Source organism: Aythya fuligula, chromosome 5 (assembly GCF_009819795.1).
Source record: "Aythya fuligula isolate bAytFul2 chromosome 5, bAytFul2.pri, whole genome shotgun sequence".
NCBI classification, from domain to species: Eukaryota; Metazoa; Chordata; class Aves; order Anseriformes; family Anatidae; genus Aythya; species Aythya fuligula.
In genome coordinates this window covers 39,795,421-39,819,575 of record NC_045563.1, presented here as the reverse complement: position 1 = coordinate 39,819,575, position 24,155 = coordinate 39,795,421, and the positions used below count along the sequence as shown (strand labels likewise).

The following is a 24,155-nucleotide window of genomic DNA, read 5'->3' as shown; positions in this document are numbered from 1 at the left end:
AAGTTATGTTGATACTGCAGAAAGAATGTGCCAAAATTTATGACTTAAATCTTAAATATCCATATTGCTAGTTGTGGATTAATCTCAAAATCCATACATAATGCAGAGAAACAGCCAAGCTCTGACTGGGCTTTAATGTGACTGCCCCATCCTTTCCTGAGCTAAACAGGTTTATGTGAATGAGCTTGGCAGCAGTTGCTGAATGTGAAGCAAGCTCTCATACATGTGTTCAGGCTCTGCCATAGAACTTGTGTGGAATATATATTCTGTTTCCAGAACCATTTTGAGCAGTTACAAGAGAGCCTCGATACCAAAAATCAGTCGTTTACTGATTAAGATTGGATAATTGTTCTGGACTGAAGTTATCCTTTTGATTCACATCAGCATCCTGGTGTTGATTGCTGCCTACTTGCAGAAGCAGTGGAGAAAGTGCATGGCAAGAATAAACTATTAGGACAGGAGAGGAGTAGAGAGAGGCTGGTACTTCTGGCAACAGTACTAAGTCATTTTACTTTAAGTGCTTGAGATAACAGCAGCATTAGTGCAGGTATGAAGGGGGCCCTGGACCTGTTGGTAGAAGATAGTGGAGAACTATCAGCAGTATTGAAAGACTTTCTGAAATCAGGATGCAGAAAGTGGTTGCAAGAGATGATTCTGACTGCTGTCATTTTCATCATCATGCTTACTTGCTGTATAAATGCATCTTAACCTTTCTTTCCATTCAGTCATTATCCCTAGCAGTTTTCCACCTATGTTATTTAAAAAGATTAACATGATACAGCTCTACGTTGTAATAGGGCAGCTTGTATTTGTTGGAAAGGATTTAATCCATATGCACTTACAAATTTAAATTTCAGTGCTTCACTTTTTCCCCTATTTTCTGGAACCAATTTAAAACAATTTTTACTGGTTTAGATTTAGCTACAAATTTTATACTTCCCTTTTAATGCAGAAGATATCAGTATATTATAGAAAGTCACTGCACACAAATTGCATGCTGAACAAGGATATGGTTTGTGATTATGTTTCTCCCACACACGGGAGGGATATAGGTACCTGTATCATATATACATACATACACACATACATATATACACAGATGCACAATTAGTGTTTGTGCTGCATACATTGAAGAAGGGCATCCAGTTTTTCCTCATTTATCTGCTTCTTTTTTTTTTTTTGGAAAAAGGGATGCTATTTGTGTTTGTTTTTTAATTTACGTGGTAGGGAGGAATTTATGCAAGCAGTATTCCCTACCACCACCCCCAACCCTGATCTGTTCATGTAACTGACTTTTGAAACATCTATTACTTCATTTTTGTTACTTGAGTTCTGGCATTTTTAGCTCCCCTTTCTTCCCCTTAAATAACTCTTGGGCAATCTTTTCTTTTTTGCGCTTCCTAAAGAAACAACTGTGTCAGCTGTTTTTCTTTAAACATCAGCTTTTCATGTGGAATAGTCAATACTGGTTTTTACTAAGTCTTCTGTGAAAATGCCTCAAATAAATGGTTGCATTGAGTACCAGTCGCACAACGCTTCCCAGTCAACATACAGACAAAGAAAGTAAGAAAGAGGTACTTTAGTCATAGGTAGTTACAATGCAGAGTGGTGGTTCTAGAACCCGTAAACACAAACCAGCATTTCTCTCTTGATTTTTCTTGCAGTCAATAAGCTTAAAAATAATAACAATAAAAAACAAGTCTTAACCTCTCCTGCAAGTGTTATTAAAAAATTACAGCCAAATGAATTCTGTCTAGGAATTACTATATGACTAGGGAGTATTCTTTCATCCATTCAAACACAGTAATTTTTTGTCATTTGTGCAACCAAATTCAAGAAGCAGACTCCTCAAAAACCCCCATCCACCATGACAAGCTCAGATGTGACGAGTGCATTCTTAATCTTGGGTTGTAAACAAAGTCTGGAGAGTTCTCAGATGAACTTTTATAATACAGTTGGTCATTTAAGCTCAAATCCCTAAATAGGGAATTCTATGTAGTTTTAAAAAATATATATTTATTAGCATCACGGAAAAAACTACTTGTAATGTGTTATTGGTCGTTTGACCTCATTTTTTCAGGATGCTTAATAAAATGCTGATTACTTTTCTTTAGCTAGTAAAGCAGTTAATGACTTTTCCTGGCTTATTGGGATTATTCAGACAGTCTCATTGCAGATAAAAGTACTCAGTCTAATTTTTTAATAAGATAAAATTATTTGTAATTCAAACTACTTTTCCTATTAGATCTTGTGCTTGGGGTATAAGTAGAGAAGGCCCTTCTCTTGCTAGAAGAGCAGAAGTCTGTAGCAAAAAATAAAGATGAAATTGGTAGTTTACCAAATTCAGATTTCTGTTCCTTGTATTTGAGCTTCACCATCCATTTTTGTCCATTCTGCCAGTCTGTTTTCTCCTTATATTTATCAAATACATAATCTTTTCTTCTGTCTCTCTAAGCAGGAGTCTTTAATTTTCTGTTTGTATTTCTTCAGATATGCAGTCAGGATTCACTGTTAGCAGTCAGGATTCACTGTTAGCAGTTCTGTTAAATACAAGCCCACAAATATTTGTGGAATGGCTCAGTATGTATCTCACTACATTGATCTAGTAATTTTTTTCAGATTTATACTTTATACTACTTTGCTATTTAATCATACTGTATTTTATGTAACAGAAATGGCAGATAGTTGTACTTAAAACATTTTTAGGGTGGATTGCCGTATGTATTGTCCAGTAAAACTGTGCAACACAGATGTCAGCTGCACAAAAATCTGCCTAATTGTTCTGATGTGCCATTTTTGTCTCTTAGATCGACTGGAGCAGGAGGACTTCTTTATTCCTTGTCTGGATTCTGCTGTCTAACAAGTGCTTTGAGCTTTCATTATGGCCTGCTGTACTCCAATCATAGGTTTTGTGCAGCTTCCCTTAACTATCTCCAGCACCCTTTTCACCACTTCCTCCTTATGGTGAAGTCCTACCCCAGGCCCATAACTTCTAATGGCATTAATGGTTGTGAAAAGTTCAAAGAGGAAGCAACAAGATGTTATCACTACACTAAATCATCTCATGATCTCAGTGTTGTAACTTTTTGTTTAGGACTTTGTTGTTGCCAAAACAAGGAAAAACTAGCTTAGGGAGCCATTTTCAGTTGCTGAGTAGACTTTGAGAGATTCAGTGATTATTATAGGAGTTCTCATGACTAGATATTAGTTATGAAGTTTGCACATATTCTTATTTCGATGTTATATATTTTCAGGGGAAAACACATGCATGACTTGTATTCTTTTTCTCAGTAATTGGTTATAAGCTTTTAAACCTCTGGAATAGCAGCAAATAAAAAATTTAAGTAGTCTTCCTTTTGTACTGAGAGGCCTTTTAGTTATTTTGCTGCTTGTTGTGTTCATGCATGAACTATGTATTCATTAAGTATTGCTTTTTGTAGAAACTCATGAACACTGTAGTTGGAGTAGGGAATGCAGTTACAACAGGATTTGATTTTTTATTTTTTTTTCTGATGCTCTGTTAACATTCCGATGTTCTCTGACCTTAGGACTTGTGAATCACTTCTATGCTTGAGACTGCTGGCTAAGGATACTAATTATTACTGAGATTATCAAACATAGATCATACAGTTACATATTGGCTAAGTAAATCACAGTGTTCATTCTGAAGTATTGCAAATGTGAAGGGCACATTGTTAAAACATTTTGTATAATCTTGTTAAACTTGTTTCCTCTCCTTTGATGGATTATTGTAACAGAAGTCTCCGCATTTGTCTTTCACTTATCTGTCTCAGTTCTTCGTCTCTCCCTCTTGTGTGTCTTTTGATGGGGGGAAATACAAAAAAAAACAAAAAACAACAAAAAAAAATGATTCAGACTGCAACATGTGGCGCTGCATAACAGGGGAGTGGTAACTTCCTTTCAATGGCTGAACAGAAACTCTTAAAATAGAGCTGGAAGTTGACAAGTTATGGTCCTTTAAACTGGGTTCAGATTTTCTTATTTACTCTGGCTATGGTGCCAGAGTAAATAAATCCTGTTAAGCATTTTGCAGTTTGGCTTCTTTTCTTTCTGATTTGTTAATGTGGATATTTATGATTTGTCCACTTTGTTTCTGTTTGAAACATAATTTTGGAAGCCTGTTTTTTTTGTCATCTTACATTAAAAAAAAAAAAAAAAAAAAAGTAGCATTAGTGATTGTTTTGCAAAGTAAATTGTGTTCCAGGATCATTTTCCTATGGACAAGTTAAGGTCCCTGAAAAGTCATTTCAATGTAAATGTTGAGACAAGCTTTAGATTTAACAATATCAACTACAGTTTTAAAGCATATAGTTTTAAAACATTTTATTCCATATTCATTAGTAACATCAAAGCTCAGCAAGACACTTAAAGGAAAGTTATTTTTTTATAAGCTGATGTGCTTTATTTGATTTTTGATTCTGAACGTTTTCAGTGCAGGCTAAATGGGAAATGAATGTCAGGAATGATCTAGGTAGGCCTTTTACATATTCGTTCTAACACTGCAAGGTTTAAATTTAAATTTGTGGTTGCCCTCCCTATGAAGCGTTGCTTGAGGAAAATAAACTGAGTGGGACATGTATTTTTTTTTTTTTTTTTTCCTTCACTAAATATCTTGGCAAAAGATGTATGTAGCAGTTCAGCAGCTAAACTATATACTGAATATCATCATGCATTCAGGGCTTTATTGAATTAAATTTATTTTACTAAAATTTAGGCAGTTGCTGTCCCATAGTCCAGGATAAGCTGAAATAAATTCAGATATAGTGAACGTAAAATAGGAGACTATGTTTTCCAGTGTGTTAGAGAAAGTATAGCAGTTTATAGTTTGTCTCTTTTGTACTTATTTTTGCAGAATAATTTCTTAGATGTGTTAGGTGGCAAGTAATAGTTTTTTGGACATTTGTGGAGTACTATTTTTAACTGCAAGAAGCATAAAAATTACATAGATGCTTGTTTGAAAATAACATATATGCAGTACAGGCAGTCACACCTTCTTAGGGTAGCTAAAACTGCTCATAAAAAAATTCCATGGTTTTATTTCAGTGTATTAGTTACCTTCATCTTATTTTACTGGTCAAGAATGTTATTACAAAGTGACTTGTTGATTAATGCATTCATATTTCCTGTTAACAGGGATTCCGGAGTCCTGTCATCCTTAATCTTGATGGCTAGATGACTAATAGCTTTGACTACAAGCATAATCTAATTGTACTCACATATTTGAGTGAAGCTCAGGGGCTTTGTATGTAAGAGTGGAGGAAAATGGTCCCAAGAAGAGAGAATTCGGACTTGTTTTTCAGATACTCATTGACTCTGAACTTTATTTTTTATCAACTGTAGTAAGCATTGCTATTCCAAGGAAAATAAGTCACAACTGAATATGTAAGCTTTATTTAAAAAAAAATTAATAATAAAAAAATTTGACTGGATGGATGTTGTCTGAGGGTATTTACTAAAAGTGTCAAGCTGTGTTAGTTTTGGTGGAATCTGCCTCAGGCTTCAACCTTGTCCTTGTCTTAAGTTTACTGAAGTGCCAGAGCTCATCTTCCATCTTTTCTTTAGACATTCCTCTGCTTCTGCAAGGATGTGAAGGAACAGAAACTTTTCTTAAATTACTCTTGTTTTGTGTTGTTGTTTGTTGTTGTTGTTGTTGTTTTTTTTTTAATGGATTTTTTTTTCTCTACGTTTCAATAGTAAGCAAGTTGCAATTAATACATGGCCTCAGTACCCAATACCTCAACTGCTATGTGGTAAGAAACAAGTAGTGATTCCGTGGATTTTGAAGAGTCATTGGCAGTTCTGTGCTATAAATGCAGTGAAGATATTTCTCTGGATCTTCAGGAATTCCAGGGTAAGGTGGAGGAAGAAACTAATGAGAACAGAGAGAGAGAGTAGAAGCAGGACTGGGATGAAGAGACTGGGTATTTCTGGAGTTCGTGGCTGTCAGTGTGTAAAGAGAAGGAGAAATAACAGTTTTCTGCAGGAAGTCTGTTAGGCCTGGGGAAGCATATGATTAGCAGGATCTAACCACTTATATTATGTTGTCCCACCTGCCTAAAATTGGAAGGAATTTAGTCCAGGAGCACCTAGTACCAACACTCCTCTGTTAAACAGGTAGCCGTAGAAGTCCCACTCATTTCACTCACTTCTCCAAGGAAGGAGTACTCCTTACTGTTTCTGCTGCTTCTCTTAGTTCTGCCCTTTATCTAAAACATGTTACCCCATGTTTGAATGTTACTTTGGTTCTTTTTAACTTATTTGGGAAAGTTTTTATTTGCTTGTGTATTTGATATCAGATGCAATTTTCCAAATAATATGCTATTATCATACTGTGTTACGAAAGCCATACCATTACAAAAACTTCAGCCTACAGAAGGCAGTTCCTTTGAAAGAGGTGCAACCCAGGTTTGTGATGTGACCTCCTTCAATCTACTTAAAGGTTATTTCATGTAACCTATGATCATGGATGACATACAGTTATATATAGTTACAGAGACTATCTACTATTATTAAACAAGAAGAGCTGAGAAGCAGGGTTAAATATTATTCACACAAATGTCAAATTTCTACTTGGTAATTTTCATGGTTTTCAAAATTTTTAGCAGCTTCTCAGTTCGTCATGCATTCTTGCTTTTTGTAAAAACTCTTGCAACAATAGCCATTCTTCCTTGCAGCCTCAGTTATTTCGCACTGTCACAAATCTTGAGTTTTCTGTATTCAGATAGGAATGTGATTCTAGTGCTACCATTTTTTGGTTTGTTTTTTCCTCGTGTTATGTGCAAGACAACACTTAACATCAGTATACTGTTTAGACAATTTCCCATTTTGGACACTTTTTCATCTGTCTCATTTTTCCCTTTTGACTGTCAAACACATTGTTTTACAAGTTATATTGCCTCTCCTACTAAATAAGCACTGTATGTATTTTTTTTTTTTTTTTTTTGTCTCTTCTGGGATACCAATTATTACCTCCTTAGGTAATATCGTTTCCCATGTAGCCTTTTCTATCTGCCATATTGGGTTCAGGCTAGGTTGCTTGGTAGCTCAGGCTTCTGTAGGTATCTTTTTGCTCAAGCAGGAATGTCCAATTCATTTTTTTTTTTTTTGCAGAGTCCAAAGTGTGATGGGAACCCAACTATTCATTTGTAAGTTAGTGTGAGTACCAACATCCTAAGTATACCAACATTTGTCTATGGTTCCTCCTGAAACTCCATGTCTTTTCTTACTAAGATTCTCAAAAATAAAAATAAATAAATTAAAAAAAAAAAAAAATCCTAAGCATGGCAACCAGGCATGGTTGCTGTACCTTCTGTCCTTATAGCATACCTTTTACCTCCCATTTCTTAAAAGAGAAAAGGAGATTTTTCTTAACAGGGAAAATCTACAGAAATACTAGAGAGAGAAATACTACAAAATCTAGTTTCGCCTTTTAAGAGTATGACAGCTTGGTATGTGTTCTGATATAATGTTGAGGAGAATGGTAACAGACATGTCAGGCAAAGCCTCGTGTATAGTTATTATTATGGGCAAAAAAATACATTTTTTCTTTTACACACAAAATAACAGGATATGCTGTCATTTATTTTCTTGTTGTAAATTATGTTTTGCTCAGCATTCTACTAGTGCTATATTTGCATCTCCTGTTGCAGATAATTCATTAATGTTTCATGCTGGTGGCAGTCATTCTCTAAACCTTTTGTAACAAAAGGCTTTTCATCATCAGTAGGTTACCAATATGGTCAAGTGATACTGATGAAATTACTTACTTTCTTCTAAATTGAATTGATACTCAACAAATGTTATCTGCAAGTCAAATAGACTTTAGTATGGTGGTTTGGTATTACCTTTTGGTATTCCTGGCATGCACTTACTCATTGAACACTTCTCTAGTTGAGAATAGTAAAATCATCTGCAAAGCTGCTTAGATAATAAGAACCATAAAAAGCCAAGCTCTTTGGGTGAGGCTAAAAACATACAAGCACCAGAAGCTGGAGGGGTTAAAGTACGTGTGTAAAGTGCCAACCAAAGGTAAGGAGCCTTGATCCATGACAAGTTCACACAGAGATTAGCCTGGAGCTGTTGTTTGTATGCCAGCAAATATAGTGTATTTTCATAGCGAAGTGTGTCAAGATTTTTCAGAATTCAAAATCACTTTTTTTCCTTAGCCTTGTCAGAAGTATTTATCTAGTAGTTCTGTGCAATAACAACCCATACTTCAAAATATGTGAATTTATGATAAATTAACCTATAATAGCTATTTTTTTTTTAAGATGTTTCATTGAAGTTGTTGTGCTTTGAAATATTATAATAAACAAGCAAACAAATTGCAGAATGCTTGAGGTTAGAAGAGACCTCTGGAGGTCCGACACGCTGCTCAGGCAAGGCCACCCAGAGCAGGGTGCCCAGGACCACGTCCAGGTGGCTTTTGAAGATCTCTGAGGAGAGTCCACACCTCTCTGGGCAACCTATGCCACTGCTCAGCAGAGTTTTTGTTGTTTTTTACTGAAAGTGTTTCCTGATGTTCAGTTAGACCCTTTCTGTGTTTCACTTTGTGTCCACAGCCTCTTGCGTTGCATGAGGGTGCTCCAGGCCCTGAATTACCTTAGTAACCCATTGTAGGCCAGTAGCTCCATGTCGCTTGAACTGGGAAGCCCAGCACTCCAGGTGCAGCCTCACCAGTGCTGAGCAGAGGAGAGCACCTCCCTCCACCTGCGGGCAGGTCTCCTCCAGGATACTGCTGGCCTTCTTTGCAACAAGGCCACGTTCACGGTTCGTGTTCAACTTTGGTGTCTACTAGGACTCTGAGGTCCTTTTCTGCAAAGCTGCTTTCCAGATTGGAAAGAAACCATAACACTAAATATTTTTCCTTAAGCTAGGAGGGTCAGTTTCTTGTACGGTTCAGTTTTTAAGTTGCAGAACCATTTTTTGATGGTGACTGTAGTAGTTTCATAGCACTGGAAAAAAAAAAAAATACAATTACAGTTCGGTTGCCTTTACAAACATTTTTGGGACCACTTATTAATTTTCAGTCCTACCTTAAAATAGAACTGTGCAAGATGCAATATAAAAAGATACGTAATGCATAATATAAATCAGCATGGAAGCCTTCCCTTTCCTAGAAAGTGGGTTAAAATAAATGGAATGCAACAAGATAGCTGCTTTTTTGGTTTTGTTCCTACCCTTCAACATCTCTTCATCTTTTTCTCTGGGAAAAATATTTTGGCAGAAATTTCTTAACCTTCATTCTCTTTTGGATCGCTAATGGAAGAAAGGACAAATGTTGTAATAATGCTTTGGTATCTTTAATTGGCTTGATATTACAAGTAAGAAATACCCTGAACTAACAAAATAACTTTATTTTTATTATAAAAAAAAAAAGGGGGGGGGGGGGAGGGTGTGTCTTTTCCCCTGACATCACCCAATCCCCTGCCAAAGGGGTTATTCATGAGTTGCTAGGCTGAAGATCTCTGCTGGTCAGGGTCAGTGGAGTGTTTCCCAGTAAGGAGCAGCAGTTTGTTCATTCAGGTCATAAGTCACTTTGGGCCCAGGAGCATTACAACAATGTACAGTACAGATTTTGGAGGGAGCTGAGAGCCCTTAAAACCTGTGGTCAGATCATAATGCTTGATGTTCTTAAAGTTGTTAGCAAGCAAGGACTGTGTCTTTGGTATCTTCCTAGTCCACTTACGGTTTGTAGTTCTTTGTTTCTGCCCTCCCAATACTTTCTCAGGTTACTTAGCTCACCCATTTCCATCATTTGGTTTTAATACAAGAATCATCTTCAGTAATTGTGTTATGATAGTATTTTTAAAATCAAACTTTGCAGATCCAATATCTGAGTGCTGAGTAGAAAGTATACTGTGTTGTCTTAAAATTACTTTCTTTCAAGTTTAATAGGAGTACAGATCAGACATGCTGCACTTTTAGTGATACCTAACTATGAGGAGAAAATCAGTGTGATCACAATTTCTAATTTCTTGTAATCACATAAAAATGCAATACTCACCTCCTTACCTGAGGCACTCTTCTGTCAGAGAGAAGTCCCATTTCCCTAACTGTGAGTTGGTGTTGGGTTTCCATGTGCTGTTGGGTTTCCCCAGTCTTCGCTGCTGTTCAGGGTTTATTATTGAGGAGCACCTGTCTCCTATGGGCAAAATCCTGTTTTGCGTTTCCCATAAAGCTTGCCCTTGACTCAACAGTTTCCAGTGACCACAACCAAAATCAGAGCTTCTCAGGAAACGTTGAATGTGATACAGTAGGTCTGGACCTGCTCTTGCAGTGCTGCTCTTCATGCTATGCTTCACATTTGTGGTAGTTCTAATAAAAGGTTTAATCAGAGCAGTGCTCAATTGATTTCCATGTTTGGCTGGTTTTCTTTTGTTTAGCTGCTCTATCAGCAATACCTGAACGTGCAAGAGCAGGTAAACATGTCAGGCTCTCAGGTTTTAAAAATACTGTAGGGTTGGTGCTGAAAAATACGGGAGCACTGTCTGTCCTCTTTCTCCCAGCTAAACCATCCCAGCATTTTAGCAACTTGTTATAGATGTTCTGAAATGTAGATAGGGCTCTCACTTAAGAGGACACAGGAGAGCTGGGTGGCTTCAGTAGCAGCAGTGGTGTGCTTTGGTTCAGCATCTTCAGTTCATTTGTAGGGGATTCTAGGAATTTAAATCACTCTTAAGACCTTCTGCTGCTTTGCCAGCTTGTATCATTACTAAAAATAGCTATCATTAATAATTGTCAGTTCCTTTAAAATAAAATAACTAAATAAAGCAGTCTCTTCATTGTTTTGGGTATTGTTAAACAAGCACAGTAATGAATCCATCTACTTAACTTATAAGGTAGTTGTCATAAAAAATAATCTTTTTTTTTTATTTAAAAGGTTTTTCATTAAATGTTACAGATTTGCCTGCTGGGCACTTTTATTTTTGTTCTTGCATTAATGGAGTGGATTTGACAGTTTCTAAAATATTTGAAAGGATACATATTGTTTCAAATAGTCTAAAGAATACAAAATATGGAAGTGAAATGTAAGATTGTTAACTAGACACAGATAGGCTTCTTGCAATAGGGAAGGGGGGCAAAAAATTCCGGAAGACTTCTGGGAAATGGAAGTAGCTATTGATATATTGATACTGAGATATCTATTGAAGTTATATGCATCTTCTACCTTTGCTTCTCCTTCAATTCTTGAAAAGAAAATGGTTGTAGAGTGCAAACTACCATTTAAAAGTAGTGTTTTAATTTTTCTCATTTAGCCTAAGTGAAGTTCTGTGAGTGTCCATAAAAGATACTAAACCGAACCTTTACTGCATCTTAAATACCATCTTCAGTAGTTCTAGTATGCCAAAGAAAACTTATTCAGCTAAATTGACAGCCAAATTTATAGAGTAAATAACTTTTTTAGCTAAATTTGTAGTTAGCTTGAAGGAAGTATAGTGGAAATATAGTTTAACCAGTTAGTGCATCCTATTTCTTACTGTTTCATAGAAAAGTCCTGGTGTCTTCAGTTTCTGTCAGGGGAGGCTCTTCACCTGGGACAGTAAGAGATAAATGATTACTTTTGCCAGTTGCAATCTGAAATTATCTCTGAGTTAAGTAGTGACTGAAAACAATGAACAATTCAACTTTCGGTAATACTGTTAAGCATCAAAATTACAGCAATTTTTATTTTCAGACATTAGAATTGATAGATGCATACAATAAATATAATCAAGAAAAATCCAATCCTTTATCTGCTGTATGGGAGAAGTTATTAAGAGATACTGGTATAGAAATGCTGTAAAATGTTGACTGAACTGTCATTTTAACTGAGTTTAGGAGGAGGAGGTTAGTTTGTGGGGTAAACAAAGTCTCTACAAGCAACTTCACTTGCCTATAAGCTAAAATTAGATAGTCTTGTTTTTTCACCGTTTTGCAGACCTTTATGTATTTGAGCAGCAAAATTATTTTATATTTACATACACATTTATACACAGATATATATATATGTGAATCATGTGTGAATCATGCGTGTGTCTGCAAATGTAATATATTAATTATGCAAAAGAGCTTACCTTCTGTTATTTTGGGAAAAGACCTTAGTCTTTTTCAAACACAACAGTTTGGTAATGGCTGTAATGCATGTTTATGTACAGAAGGAATAGCTTTGTTCCCTTTTAAGGACTGAACAGGAAATACTAAATTCTACATAACTAATGCTGACTGGTGTAAGTACTCAAGCAAGGTATCATGAAGCTTATTTTTCTTGAAGTGGTGGGATACTTGTTCATACAGTAAACCGTATGTAAAATGTAGGATAGGATCATATAAATTCCATGACAAACCACAGGGTTTTCCAACACAAGTAGCAGCAAATTCCTACTCAAAACTAAAACGTGTCATTGAAATAAATAAAAGGTGAGAGAGAAGATTACCACAAACTATTTTTCTGGGATTCTGCAAAAGAAATCGGGCTTTTAAGGAATGAAGTGATAACTATTTGTTTATTTCATAAAAATGCTAGATGATGGAAAAAGCCATTAAATTGTAAAAATTCAAGTAATTTTCCACACGCTGCAAGCACTGGAGAGAACCAGCTAATAGAAATACTAGTTTTTAAGTAGTCATAACCAATTCTGCTGTCAAACCCCACAGCACGTGTGTTCTGACTTACCCCTTCCAAAGGAGGGGCTCTCTATGTGGGAGGGAGGGAGGAGGGAGCAGCATTTCTGGCTAGAAGCCTGTTCTTGTTTAGATTTCAGTGGCAGAAGGCCTGACCTCTTTCTGCTTCCTTGTTCTCTTTTCTGTGTGATTTCATGGTGGCTGACTCGGTTCATGATTAGTCTAAAATAAATCAAGAGCTGATTTGTACTCTTCCTGCCACTGGCCCTCTCTAGCTAGATCACTGACTGCAAAGTTTCTAGAAGAATATAAATTTTGACTCTGAGGTACTGCACTGTCTGGTTAAGTTTCTTTGCAAGGAACCCACATGTATACTCTAAGTAAAAGAGGATACTTGTGAAGTCGTCCTAATGAGGGCATAAAACTAGGGAGGAATGTTTATTAGAATCTTAGACTGGTTTCTCCTAGGTGACAGTTACGAAAGCAGTGAACCTCCACTACATGAATTATTTTGATCTTGGTTGTGGGTTTGTTGTGATGTTTGTTTTGTTTTGCTTCTTTATTTGTTTTGTCATGTTTCTTAACTAGACTTAGCTGTTTTGCATTTATGTAAAACTAATTTTTTCTTTTGCATCTCTTCCAGTAATAGTTATGCACGAGTGCGAGCTGTGGTGATGACCCGGGATGACTCAAGTGGTGGATGGTTACCACTTGGAGGGGGTGGACTAAGCTGTGTCACAGTCTTCAAAGTCATTCCCCAGGAAGAGAATAGCTGTGCTGATTTTCTTATCCATGGAGAGCGACTCAGGGATAAAACGGTAACAATTTAGATCTGTTTAGTGTTCAACAAAGAACCTAGTGCTTGCATATTGTTGCTTGTAGACTGGAAAGTAAATTTACAGTCTCAATCTAATGCTGTTGCTGAGCTTATTCATATGACTATATACCGAGACATCCAACTATTTATTTTAGGTAATACCAAACATTTCTAGAATTAAAGATTTTGATCTTTCAGCAACTTTAAAACATAATTTTTCACTGTAGATTTTCATCCATTTGCAAAAACATTTTGCTAGTCATTTTTTTCCAATGGAGGGTCAAAGTAAAATCTGTTTGTTGACCTGTTTATACACTGATGATACTGTGTTTATTAGCAGTGTTGTCAGCATTTAGAAAATGAGAACTTGTTAAGAACACAAAATCAGAAGGAATTTCTCAGTAATTGATTATGGTAATTAAAAAGTAGCTGTTTTTACATGAAAGCCACTTCTCTATTGGAAGAAATCATGAAGTTATTAGCAGGTCCAAAAATTCATCTGGTTTAACAAATATGTAGACAGTATTAATTTATCAACTACAATAAATAGCTGTAACAAACTTGTCTTAAATAGCACCATGAAAGTCAGCCTCCCAAAAGGAAAACTGGTGTAGAGTATCAGCTGTTGCTATCTGCAGACCTATGGAAGATGGAATTGGCTTACTAATGTTTGCTGGGTTACTTGTATGCCAGTCGATTTTTGAAGGGAATGTCTTACACTGGAAACAAAGTGGGAAAAGCACAAAATCTCTATCTTAATGACTGCTATCAAAGGCTTACTGCTTTCTGCCAATAATCTACAACTCCCTAAACTTAAGCTGTGTAAGCCTAAAAGGTAGAATTACTTCTCTACGCCATGCTGCTGATTCTTCTCAAGCATACCAATTTCTTCCTTGAGGCAGGACTGCTGAGTTTTCTGCCTTGACTGTGACTGCTGTAGGAAGAGAGCATATAAATAGAAATTCTGCTGACTCAGTTGTTTCAGCGAGGCGTAGTGCTGTTAGCAGAGTACCCTGTGTTCCCGCACAGCTATGTGCACCTGCAGTTCCTTCCTCACTTTGCAGTAGTTCCCTTTAGAACTTTTTTTAGCCGTACTGAAGCTGTTTTTGAGCAGCTTAATTGCATTTAGAAGTACTTGACAATTTTCTCTTAATTCCTAATACTTTCAACATTCACTGTTTGCCTTCAGAATCTAAGGTAATTAAAATGCTCAGAATTGAAGGCTGACTTAAAGTTTCTCCAGCATGCATATGAAAATGTTGCAGGCATGAGTGTTTGTGTTCTCTCTCCCAATTCCCCTGGGCAAGCCTTGTTTCGTTTCCGCTTCTGGCAGAAGGCTTAAATGTGTCTGCTCATCTTCCTGTCCAAAATCCAGTCCATATTAGTATAAATATGTTTGCAGATTCCTCCCCCATAGCAGGGACAGGAAGAGAACTTTTGTTAGATAAGGATCAGGTCATCGATTCTAAAAAAAATTCTGCTCTTTATTTTCTGTGTAGATAATGGCCCTGTGTTTGTTATTAGTGATATTCCTGTGGATTCACTTAAAGCACAGCTTATAACCTTTTCTTAATGAAGCCAAACAACTGGTTTTCTAGTCCAAATAGATTTGACAGTAGACAATTATGTTATGCAACACAAGGAAAACACCAAGAAGATGAAATGTAATTGTTTGTTCAATATGTGTTTTTAAAGATACACAGAGGCATTTCTTAAAATACTCCAATGGATTAACACCAAAAAAAAGGAAAAAAGCTAATCCTTACAGATGATCTTTTTTCTCCTCTTCAGTCACATTATACACTGTTAAAATACCTTTTTAAATGGATTACATTTTGATTTCCTCTGACCAGCAGGTTGTTTGTTGTTTTTTTTTTTTTTGAGCTACCCCAACTTCCAGAAAAGGTGCAGAAATTCCCTTATCCTGGTAATAATAAAAAAAATAAACCACAAAACTACTGTAGCATGGAAATGTGGGCACTTTTTCTGTGAGATGGGGTAACATGGGTTTTGAAATGCCTCAGCAAATACAGTTAGATCTATGGCTTTTACCTAAGATACGTGGACAATATATAAACAGTATAACATGAACAGTAATACAAACAATATTACTGTTCAAGCCTACATGTTGAAGAAAGAATTTATTCCATAGCAAAAAAATCCATACGTAAGATAATAGATTAACCATTGAAGAAGTAGCTAGATCCCTTATATTCAAAAGAATGAGAGTTTCTCTTACTGTTTCTTGTAAACTGGCCTTAGTTGCTTCCTCTCCAACTACTGCATCTTATGCTACTGACAATTGCAATTCCATTCTAAAGTGCCAAATCTCTTCATATATGTTTTAGCATATGTGGGCATCTAATTAAGACTGTAGATCTTGGTCATCATTATATAAATTATATAATTTGGGATTGAACATCAAAATACTGAAGTACCTCATTGCAGTTGCCCTGGGGTTTTTCTCATCATTTCTTTATATACCTGAGAGTTAGATTACTATCAGCACTGCTATGAACAAACTTCAGATTGCATGTAGAACATAAAATATATATATATATTGTGCAGTATGTAGCTATTTAAACATCTCTTGGGTTGACAAAAAGCATTCTTGTCAACCGAGAAGGAAATCAAAGTGGTGGCACCACTGAATTAATTTAGAAGAGGGAATGCTTCCTGCTGGTTTACTCAGGTTGTTTAGATCTGTGTTGGAATGTAAAGTCTTCACAAAATACCCTTGACATAATTACACGTTTCCTCCTTTATTATACCCACCTTCCTAGATCTGGCTCCAGCCAGTCTGCTGGGAACAATTGCACTCCCTTCTAACCTGGTCACTCTGCTGCTCTGTTTTACTGTGTTTACAGTAGCTCTCTTCTATCTTAATGGCAGCAGTGTTAAACATATACTACACTTACAGGTTTTTAGACTTTGAGAATCTTACGTTCTGAAACGAAAAGTCTAACAGAGTTTCTTGTTGTACGTTATGTTCTTCTTCCGTCCTTTCCTCTGCAAGCTTTTACTGAAAAATGTGTCTAATAAATTTTGGATCACTAGTCAGGGTGGCAAGTCTAAGTTTAAAATCTTTCTTTTGAACAGCAAGTAATTGTGTAAATGGAAAGATGCAAAGCTGAAACTGAATATAAATGTTGCTCTATTCTAAAAATCTGCTTGTTGAATTACTTAATTTCAAACTTCAATACCAATTAAAAAACTAACAGATTGATTCTGATAGCTGTAGTATAGTCCTCACATCTTTCTGAATTGGGAGAAAAAAGCACGCATAGAAAAATAATTGTCATGGGGTCATGGTGGCGCTGAGGTACATATGCTTTGTAATAGTAATATGGTCAGGTCATGCTGCTTGGTCCCAAGACTAGAGAAAAGTCTTTGATTCTGTTATAAATGAAGTCTCATCTCAATCTGAATTTAGTAATATTTATAAAAGAATATTTATAAAAGGTATAAAAGGCAAGTAAACAGCATTGGGTGTGTGGAGAGTCTATGCTCCGCCAACACGCACACACAAATATCAAACATTCTAAGTATATAGAACATTGCTTTTACATACTAAACCCGAGTATGCCTATACAATCAGAAAAGGTAACAAAGAATCCTTTAAGTTCCATGACTTAACAGTCTCCGTTTTCCATTCCTTTTGAGCAATACGTCTTGCTTTAAGTTGTCAAGCAATACGGTCTTTGAGCCTTATGTATCCCGTTCTTCCCGAATCGAAGAAAAGCATATCCATCTCCTTTTCAAGGCCAAAAGGCCTGGGTCAAAAGGCACGTCCAGGTCACCAGGGGGCGTAACAGCAAAGGCCTGCGATGGCAGTAGCAGGAGGGGGAGGGGGCGATGGCATAGCAGTCACACAGAATCACAGAATCAGAGAATTTCTAGGTTGGCAGAGACCTCAAGATCATCGAGTCCAACCTCTGACCTAACACTAAGAGTCCTCCACTAAACCATATCCCTAAGCTCTACATCTAAACATCTTTTAAAGACCTCCAGGGATGGTGACTCCACCACTTCCCTGGGCAGCCCGTTCCAATGTCTAACAACCCTTTCGGTAAAGGGTTGTTAGACCTCTTCCTAACATCCAACCTAAAACTCCCCTGGCGCAACTTTAGCCCGTTCCCCCTCGTCCTGTCACCAGGCACGTGGGAGAATAGACCAACACCCACCTCGCTACAGCCTCCTTTAAGGAACCTGTAGAGAGCGGTAAGGTCACCCCTGAGCCTCCTTTTCTCCAGCCTGAACAAGTAAAGGAGCCCGCAGCTCCCTCACTGTCTGGCAAACCACACGTTTCTGACTGTGGTCCTACAGGGCTCTTTAAGGCCTAAGAGATTTGCCAGGTGCTGAGCAATCCCACTGCAACCTTGTCATTTTTAATTGCAGAGTCCCACACCTTGACCTCAATTTGGTCCCATATTTCAGGCTCATAAACTGTCCAATTGTTAATAAGGAGAATAAGCTGTAAGGTTACCAGGACAGTCTTTGTTTCTAAGGACGTGTGATTCCCCATAATGCGCAACTGCTTACCAGCGAGGGGCAGTTGTGTGCATGGGTCCGCTTCTCTCAGCTTGAGCTTCTTCCCAGCTCCGGTGCACCTATTTCCAGCGTATGAGCGGTTTGCTGAGTTTGCCGAGCCTATCTTCATGAGACAATCAATGTGCCTGTTCCCGTCCTGGTCTCCGTTCTGCTAGCCTGTTCCTTTTCTTTCCTTCTTTCTACTTCTTTATTGATGACATAACTTCATTGGGTTGCCTTTTTTTTTTTTTTTTTTTTTTATCTTGAGGACAGGCTCCCCTCTTATAACCTTTTCCCCACAGCAGTTCTTCTCAAAACAACTTTTCATTGGTCAAACAACTTTGAATATAACAACAACAAACACCCAGAAACTTCCATGCCTTAACGGCTGGAGAACAAGAAACCTGAGACTGCATGGAGTCTCCTGAATCACAGGAGTCTCTCTTCATTGTTCCCTCTAAACTCTTTTACATTCCTGATGGCCTCATCGTTAAGAGTCTAATGTTATCATTAAACAGGGGGCTTTCCGACCCCCATGGCCACACTCTCAAATCTCCTTTTTATCAACCATTTTCTCGGCACTAATTACCACTGCATATATAACAATTCTATGTAGCAGTAAAAGGATTCAAAAATATGATCAAAAACGATATGCTTATGTGTTTCTAAGTTTGGTCTGTAAATGAGAAACTGTGAAACTATCTGGATGTAATGTAAGCTGTGTAGAACACTAGAAACCAGTAAAATAGTAACTGGCTCCAGTTTATAGAGATGCTTGATTATAGGGTCTGTTACCAGAATAGAAATATCTGTCAAATATGATAAGTTTTTCTCATATTTGTTTCCAAAGCAGGATAAAAATGCCAATATCTTGAATATTCATTTCAAATTTGTTTGAAAACACTTGTCTTGGAATTTTAAGATTTCTGATTTTTGAGAAATTTGTCCATACAAGTCAAGTAGATTTAATACCTTTGAAGAATGTGGCTTGTAGAGGTGAAGAAAGAAACATACAGCAGGCAAGTATGCTTGAATAATTATGAACTCATTAGTGTTGCACTCAATGAGATCTGGATGCTATATTAACAAAGTATTTTCACATTAAGTAGTAGTAAATAGGTACACAGTGCTACATATGCTCTGGGAATCGAGTGTTTTTTTTCTGCAGCTGTGTGCTTCTGGAGTTTGCTATCATGAGTTTGAGAATTCTGCAACATGAATGAATGCTGAGGTGTCTGCTTCATACTGGCATGGAAGTCTTCAAGTGAAGAGAACTATCAGAACCGTAGCCCTTGTTTATTAATAAACGCAATTATTTTGAGCCATATTCATTTAATTTACAATTTCACAGATTTTCCTTGTGCCTATCACTGGAAATCTTAGAGATGGTCTACTTAAAAAGTTTGGGAAAACAGATTTTAGTAGCCACATGGGAAAGCATGATACTTTATGATACTCTGCACATACAATCTGGAGAGATAAGAACCATAAAAAAAAAAGTGTAGTAAAAATTCATTGGAGTTTGGGATATTTGAGAACTCAGAAAGATGCAACTGTTTTTTCCCCTTTCAACATACATCTACTGTATTAACTGGTATGTTTTCATATGTTTCTAGTGCTGTAGAATCAGTCTTGTCCTGTCAAATCCATTGTTTCCTTAAATCAGGCTGAAAATAATTATGCTAGTGTATAGTATGCTTGCTTGTTTTGTTAATGATTGTTTCCTAGAATGTCGTGTAGGTTGGGCTTTTGTTTGGGGGGTGGCAGGAATTGTTTGGTTTGTAAATCATACCCTCTGAAGTTCTATTCCATTAGTTTATCTTCAGTGCTACTATCTTGTAAAAATATTTATCTTCCAGATAAGTATTTTCAGTGTAAAGAAATCTGTATTAACTCCTCCAGGAGCAGGTGTTCATTGAGATACTAAAAAATCAGCCTTATAATACTGTTTACTGATTTTGGATGAAACTGCATACAAAATATAGTGTGAAAATAGTTGGTGTCTAATATAGCAGAGATCCCCCCAAAGTGATCACAGATGAAGAAAATGTGATGGTGTGAGAAGTCTTCATTTTGAACTGCTTTTCTTTTTGGAGGAGGCAAGATTAAAATCATCAAAAAATAACAAAGAATGGTCAGTTACTACACTGTAGAACTGCAGAATGATTTTTGTTGCTGCAGTACCTTGTAGGGAATTTTTAGGCAGTAAAAAAAAAAAAATTATATATATAGAACTCAGAGTTGAGAAAAAAAAAAAAAGATTTTAATGCTGAAAGGGTTTGTATGTGTGGAAAGAATGCAATCCTTATAGAGACAGGGATAAGAGACAGTAAAACTTGAAAGGAGATGATTAGCAGTGGGATGAAGTTTAGGGGGAATAACTAATGAAGAGCAGGAGGAAAAAAAATACTTGCCTATGTAATAAATAGACAAGGAAAGGAAGAATGCAAAGGATATGTAAGAATAAGTACAGACAGATTTTTTTTTTTACTTAGAGATTTTTGTTATGTTTTTAATTAACTTAATTTTCCCATGTCATAAGAAATCTTTCATTTTTCTGTCACCAAAAAAAAAAATGCATACATAACAAATCTGAAACTCAAAAATTGTGTAGAATAAGTACACATATAAAACTCCCAGTACTAGATATTAGCATACTGTTTTTTTTCAAAGTGTGGCTTATTTCACTTGCTGAGCTTCTAGTAAGTGTGTACTGACACAAGTGCTTGCTTGCAGGTATGAGAAACCTCAGAGGCTGGGACGATTTGCTCAGTACACAGTGTCCCTAAACCATACTGCCCTATCAGTAGCTGTTAGTGCATAATTTGGCCATAATGGCAACTAAGTTAAAATTACGTCCTTGTCATAGGAAGAAATTTAAACAGAGGCTTTTATCTGCTCTTTTGATGCATGTTTTCAGGTAATTCTTGAAGGCTACATTTTGTTCTCAAATTTGCTGTATTAGTTAGTGATACCTTTTCCTTCTGTCTTATTTCTGGAAGGTGGTCTTGGAATGCACGTTGAAGAAGGACCTCGTTTACAACAAAGTTACTCCAACTTTTTACCACTGGAAGATTGATGACAAAAAGTTTGGCCTCACATTTCAGAGTCCTGCTGATGCAAGAGCATTTGATAGAGGTATTCGGAGAGCGGTAGAGGATATTTCTCAAGGCATGTATTCAGATGAAGGGGCATTGGTTTTTCTTGTGTTTAATAATGGAGATGATACTATGCAAAGTCCTTTGATTCAGTGCCAACAATATTTAAAGATGTGTATTGATCAATAACATATTGAGATTGTAACAGTTTTAAAATAGTACTTCTGGCATTTTGAAAGTACCATTCATCCAAGCATCTTAAATTGTTTCACAAAAAGTACTGACGTAATTCCCAAAACATCTCTACATGAAAAAGGATTGCCTTATTTTTTTTTTTTTTAGAGATGATGAAATGGAGGAAGCTGGAGTGTTACAGTGTCTTACTTGCATCTTCTCGGAAGCTTGTTACAGCTTCAGTGTTCTTAAAGTATAAAATTCAATGACTTGAGACCTTTTGACATCTCTTTTTATCTACTGAAAAATTCAGTTCATAGTTGAATTTGTGTACTAACAGTTCACACAGTAGCTCTGAGGACAGATTTAGATGGGACTGTAGAAGAATTTTCTCTAATAATGATATGCCTAATTGGCTCTAGAGCTTCACTGACCTCATGGAAACTAGGGAACAAATTGAAGTTTTTAACACCTCAATTTTGAGATGTATGAAAAATATATTTGAAAATATGACATATATATAGTATTAGATGTGGGGAGAGAGGAATGGCAGAGAACAGGTATCCAGAGTGGAAAATGCATGTCTTTCAGGCTTGTGCTTAAAAAAAAAAAAAAAAAAAAAAAAAAAAAAAAAATTTGAAAAAAAAAAAAACGTGCTGTGGATTTAGGGGGGCTTTAATGTGTGATACTGTATTAGCAAAGGGTGAAATATTTTTGAAGGAAAATGCTTTTTGTCATACTAGAATGACTTTGAATTGTGCTGATCACTGCAAGAGAAATGATGAGACACTGACTCCTTTTCCGTTTTAGGGTCTCACAGTTGCTATTTCTTCTGATTTATAGCAAAAGAACGTAGCACAACATGCATTCATGATAACCAAATATATCTGTCTTTAATTTTCATAATGCTACGTTAACAAGGATTAATTTTTTCCTTCAGACTTACAATGACTCTTTGAAAATCCTTCATAAGAATGGTGTGAAGAAGATAGTGTGGGTAGGAATATTTAGTAAAAAAATAAAAAATAAATCTCAGAAAATAGTAATTAATAATACTTAATAAAATCAACTTGAAATATGGTGATCTTCTGGTTAAAAAAGTAAACAAACCTATTTATCATAGTTAGATATTGAAGGATGTTGTTGATTCTTTTATTCACTGTATACTGCTTTCAGAATAACTTTTTCTATTTTATTTTTTTAACCTTTTTTGTAGGCTATCCACCCTCCCAAAATGATGTTGAAGTGGCAGAAGACTGCTTTCAAGTAAGTACTTTAGTTTTTATATTAATCATGCAGTTATTTTTTGAAGAAAATGTTTGATCAATTTGTTTAATTATTCTAAATAAGCAAATAAGAGGCACAGCAAAATTAAATTTAATGAAATAAGTTCCAGAAGAGTGATTTAGAAGATTTGTGTTATTGTCTGTCCTAAGATAAGTAGTCAATATTTAATCAATAGAACGATTAACCATCATGAGTTTCAGTTTAAAATGCATCTTCTAGGTTATGTCATCTTTGGAGTAAAGATAAAATTGTTTCTATTCAGACTAGCTTGAGGGATCAGGATCATCTTTTTCTTTTACAGGAATATGCTGTTTGTTTTCCTAGATTTCACTCTGCAGCAATACACACCTCCAACACTGAATGATTGGGGTTGAAAAGATGCTGAGATAATGGCAGAGGAATCTAGTCTAACAAGGGCAGAAGTTCAGATAATTTTAAAAAAATCACTGAATATAAAGTAGTCATTTGTTGAGATTCAAATTTTGTACAGATCCTTACTTGCAGTATTTGATTTCTAGAGGTCATAATAGCAGGAGAGTTGATAACTTACCACCCATTATGCTTCAGAGTTAAAATACTTTACACAAATACCATATCAAATACTGCAGGACTGCCTGGTAACATGCAAGAATCTGTGTAAGTAAAAAGCTAGTAATATAAACAAATATTGTAGACGTATACAGTAAATAGCTGTAATTCAACTGAGTAAAAGCTACTTGTTTCTGTGTGTGCCTGTAATCTTGTATTCCCTGTTCATAGTTTCAGAGAAAGCCTTTTCGTTATTTACACAAGCACTGACTTCTCAGACTGAAGATATTTAAATTAATGTGAAGCTGATGGAGAAACAAGTTGGCTCAGGGGTCTTAGTGAATTTTCAGAAAACCGGTAATATTCCCAAGAGGTTTCTTGAGGAAAGGAGTTTTGTTATTTATGTAATATTAAATTCTTTATCGGTATGGATAGATGCAGTGTAGAACCTCTGCAACACAAAATCCAGAAAATTAGCAGCCTATTTTGAAGAAGCAAATTGTTAACAAGGCAGTGGGGTATTTTGAAAGGAATGCTGCAATGCAGTAGCAATGCAGAAGTGTCTCCTGATTTCCTTCTGTTTTATGGTGGAAGAAATTTCTTTGTGTAAGAGTTGGCCACTCAACCACCTGTTGTTCCTCTTTATTTGCAGTGCTTTGTCTTACGGCATTTAAAATTGCTTTAAAATTGGATGTTTTGGATTTACAGTAAGAATGAGTTCTTGACAGGGTGGAGGAATGTGGGCCAAAGTTAATGCTATCCTTAATAAGCTTTAGAAGACTTGTTTAAACATGCTTTATTGCAAAGATTAATCATTGAGCAATTTCTACAGGCCTAATGAGATTAGAGGCAACTAATTACCTCTTGATTATGCTGCCTAGTTACAATGTTTCTATATAAGGATGCCAAAATTGAAGCAAGTATCTGTGATTTCACATGTTTACAAAGTTTGGTTTCAGAAAAGTGGAAAAAAGATAATTTACAAGATCTTTTATATGTACTTGTGGGTACAGTCCAGTTTGGTGCAAACTGCTGGTAAAACTATCACTGCCACATTTTATACAGGAAAACATATTTCAAGACTTCACCACAACAAA

General features: G+C 36.1%; 1 protein-coding gene across 3 annotated transcripts in view; it reads left to right on the top strand.

The window, feature by feature from the left end:
- SPRED1 (sprouty related EVH1 domain containing 1) overlaps nucleotides 1–24,155 on the top strand; it is a 61,956-nt gene that overhangs the window by 21,566 nt on the left and 16,235 nt on the right. The window contains exons 1-5 of one of the 3 annotated variants that reach the window (XM_032187772.1): nucleotides 5,851–5,872; nucleotides 7,132–7,176; nucleotides 13,268–13,442; nucleotides 20,974–21,142; nucleotides 22,460–22,509. In XM_032187772.1, coding sequence (XP_032043663.1) covers nucleotides 7,145–7,176; nucleotides 13,268–13,442; nucleotides 20,974–21,142; nucleotides 22,460–22,509 — 426 coding nt within the window. In that variant the 5' untranslated portion in view covers nucleotides 5,851–5,872; nucleotides 7,132–7,144. Of the gene's footprint in view, nucleotides 1–5,850; nucleotides 5,873–7,131; nucleotides 7,177–13,267; nucleotides 13,443–20,973; nucleotides 21,143–22,459; nucleotides 22,510–24,155 lie in introns of those variants that run through there. The other 2 variants (XM_032187770.1, XM_032187771.1) reach the window with 2 other exon arrangements.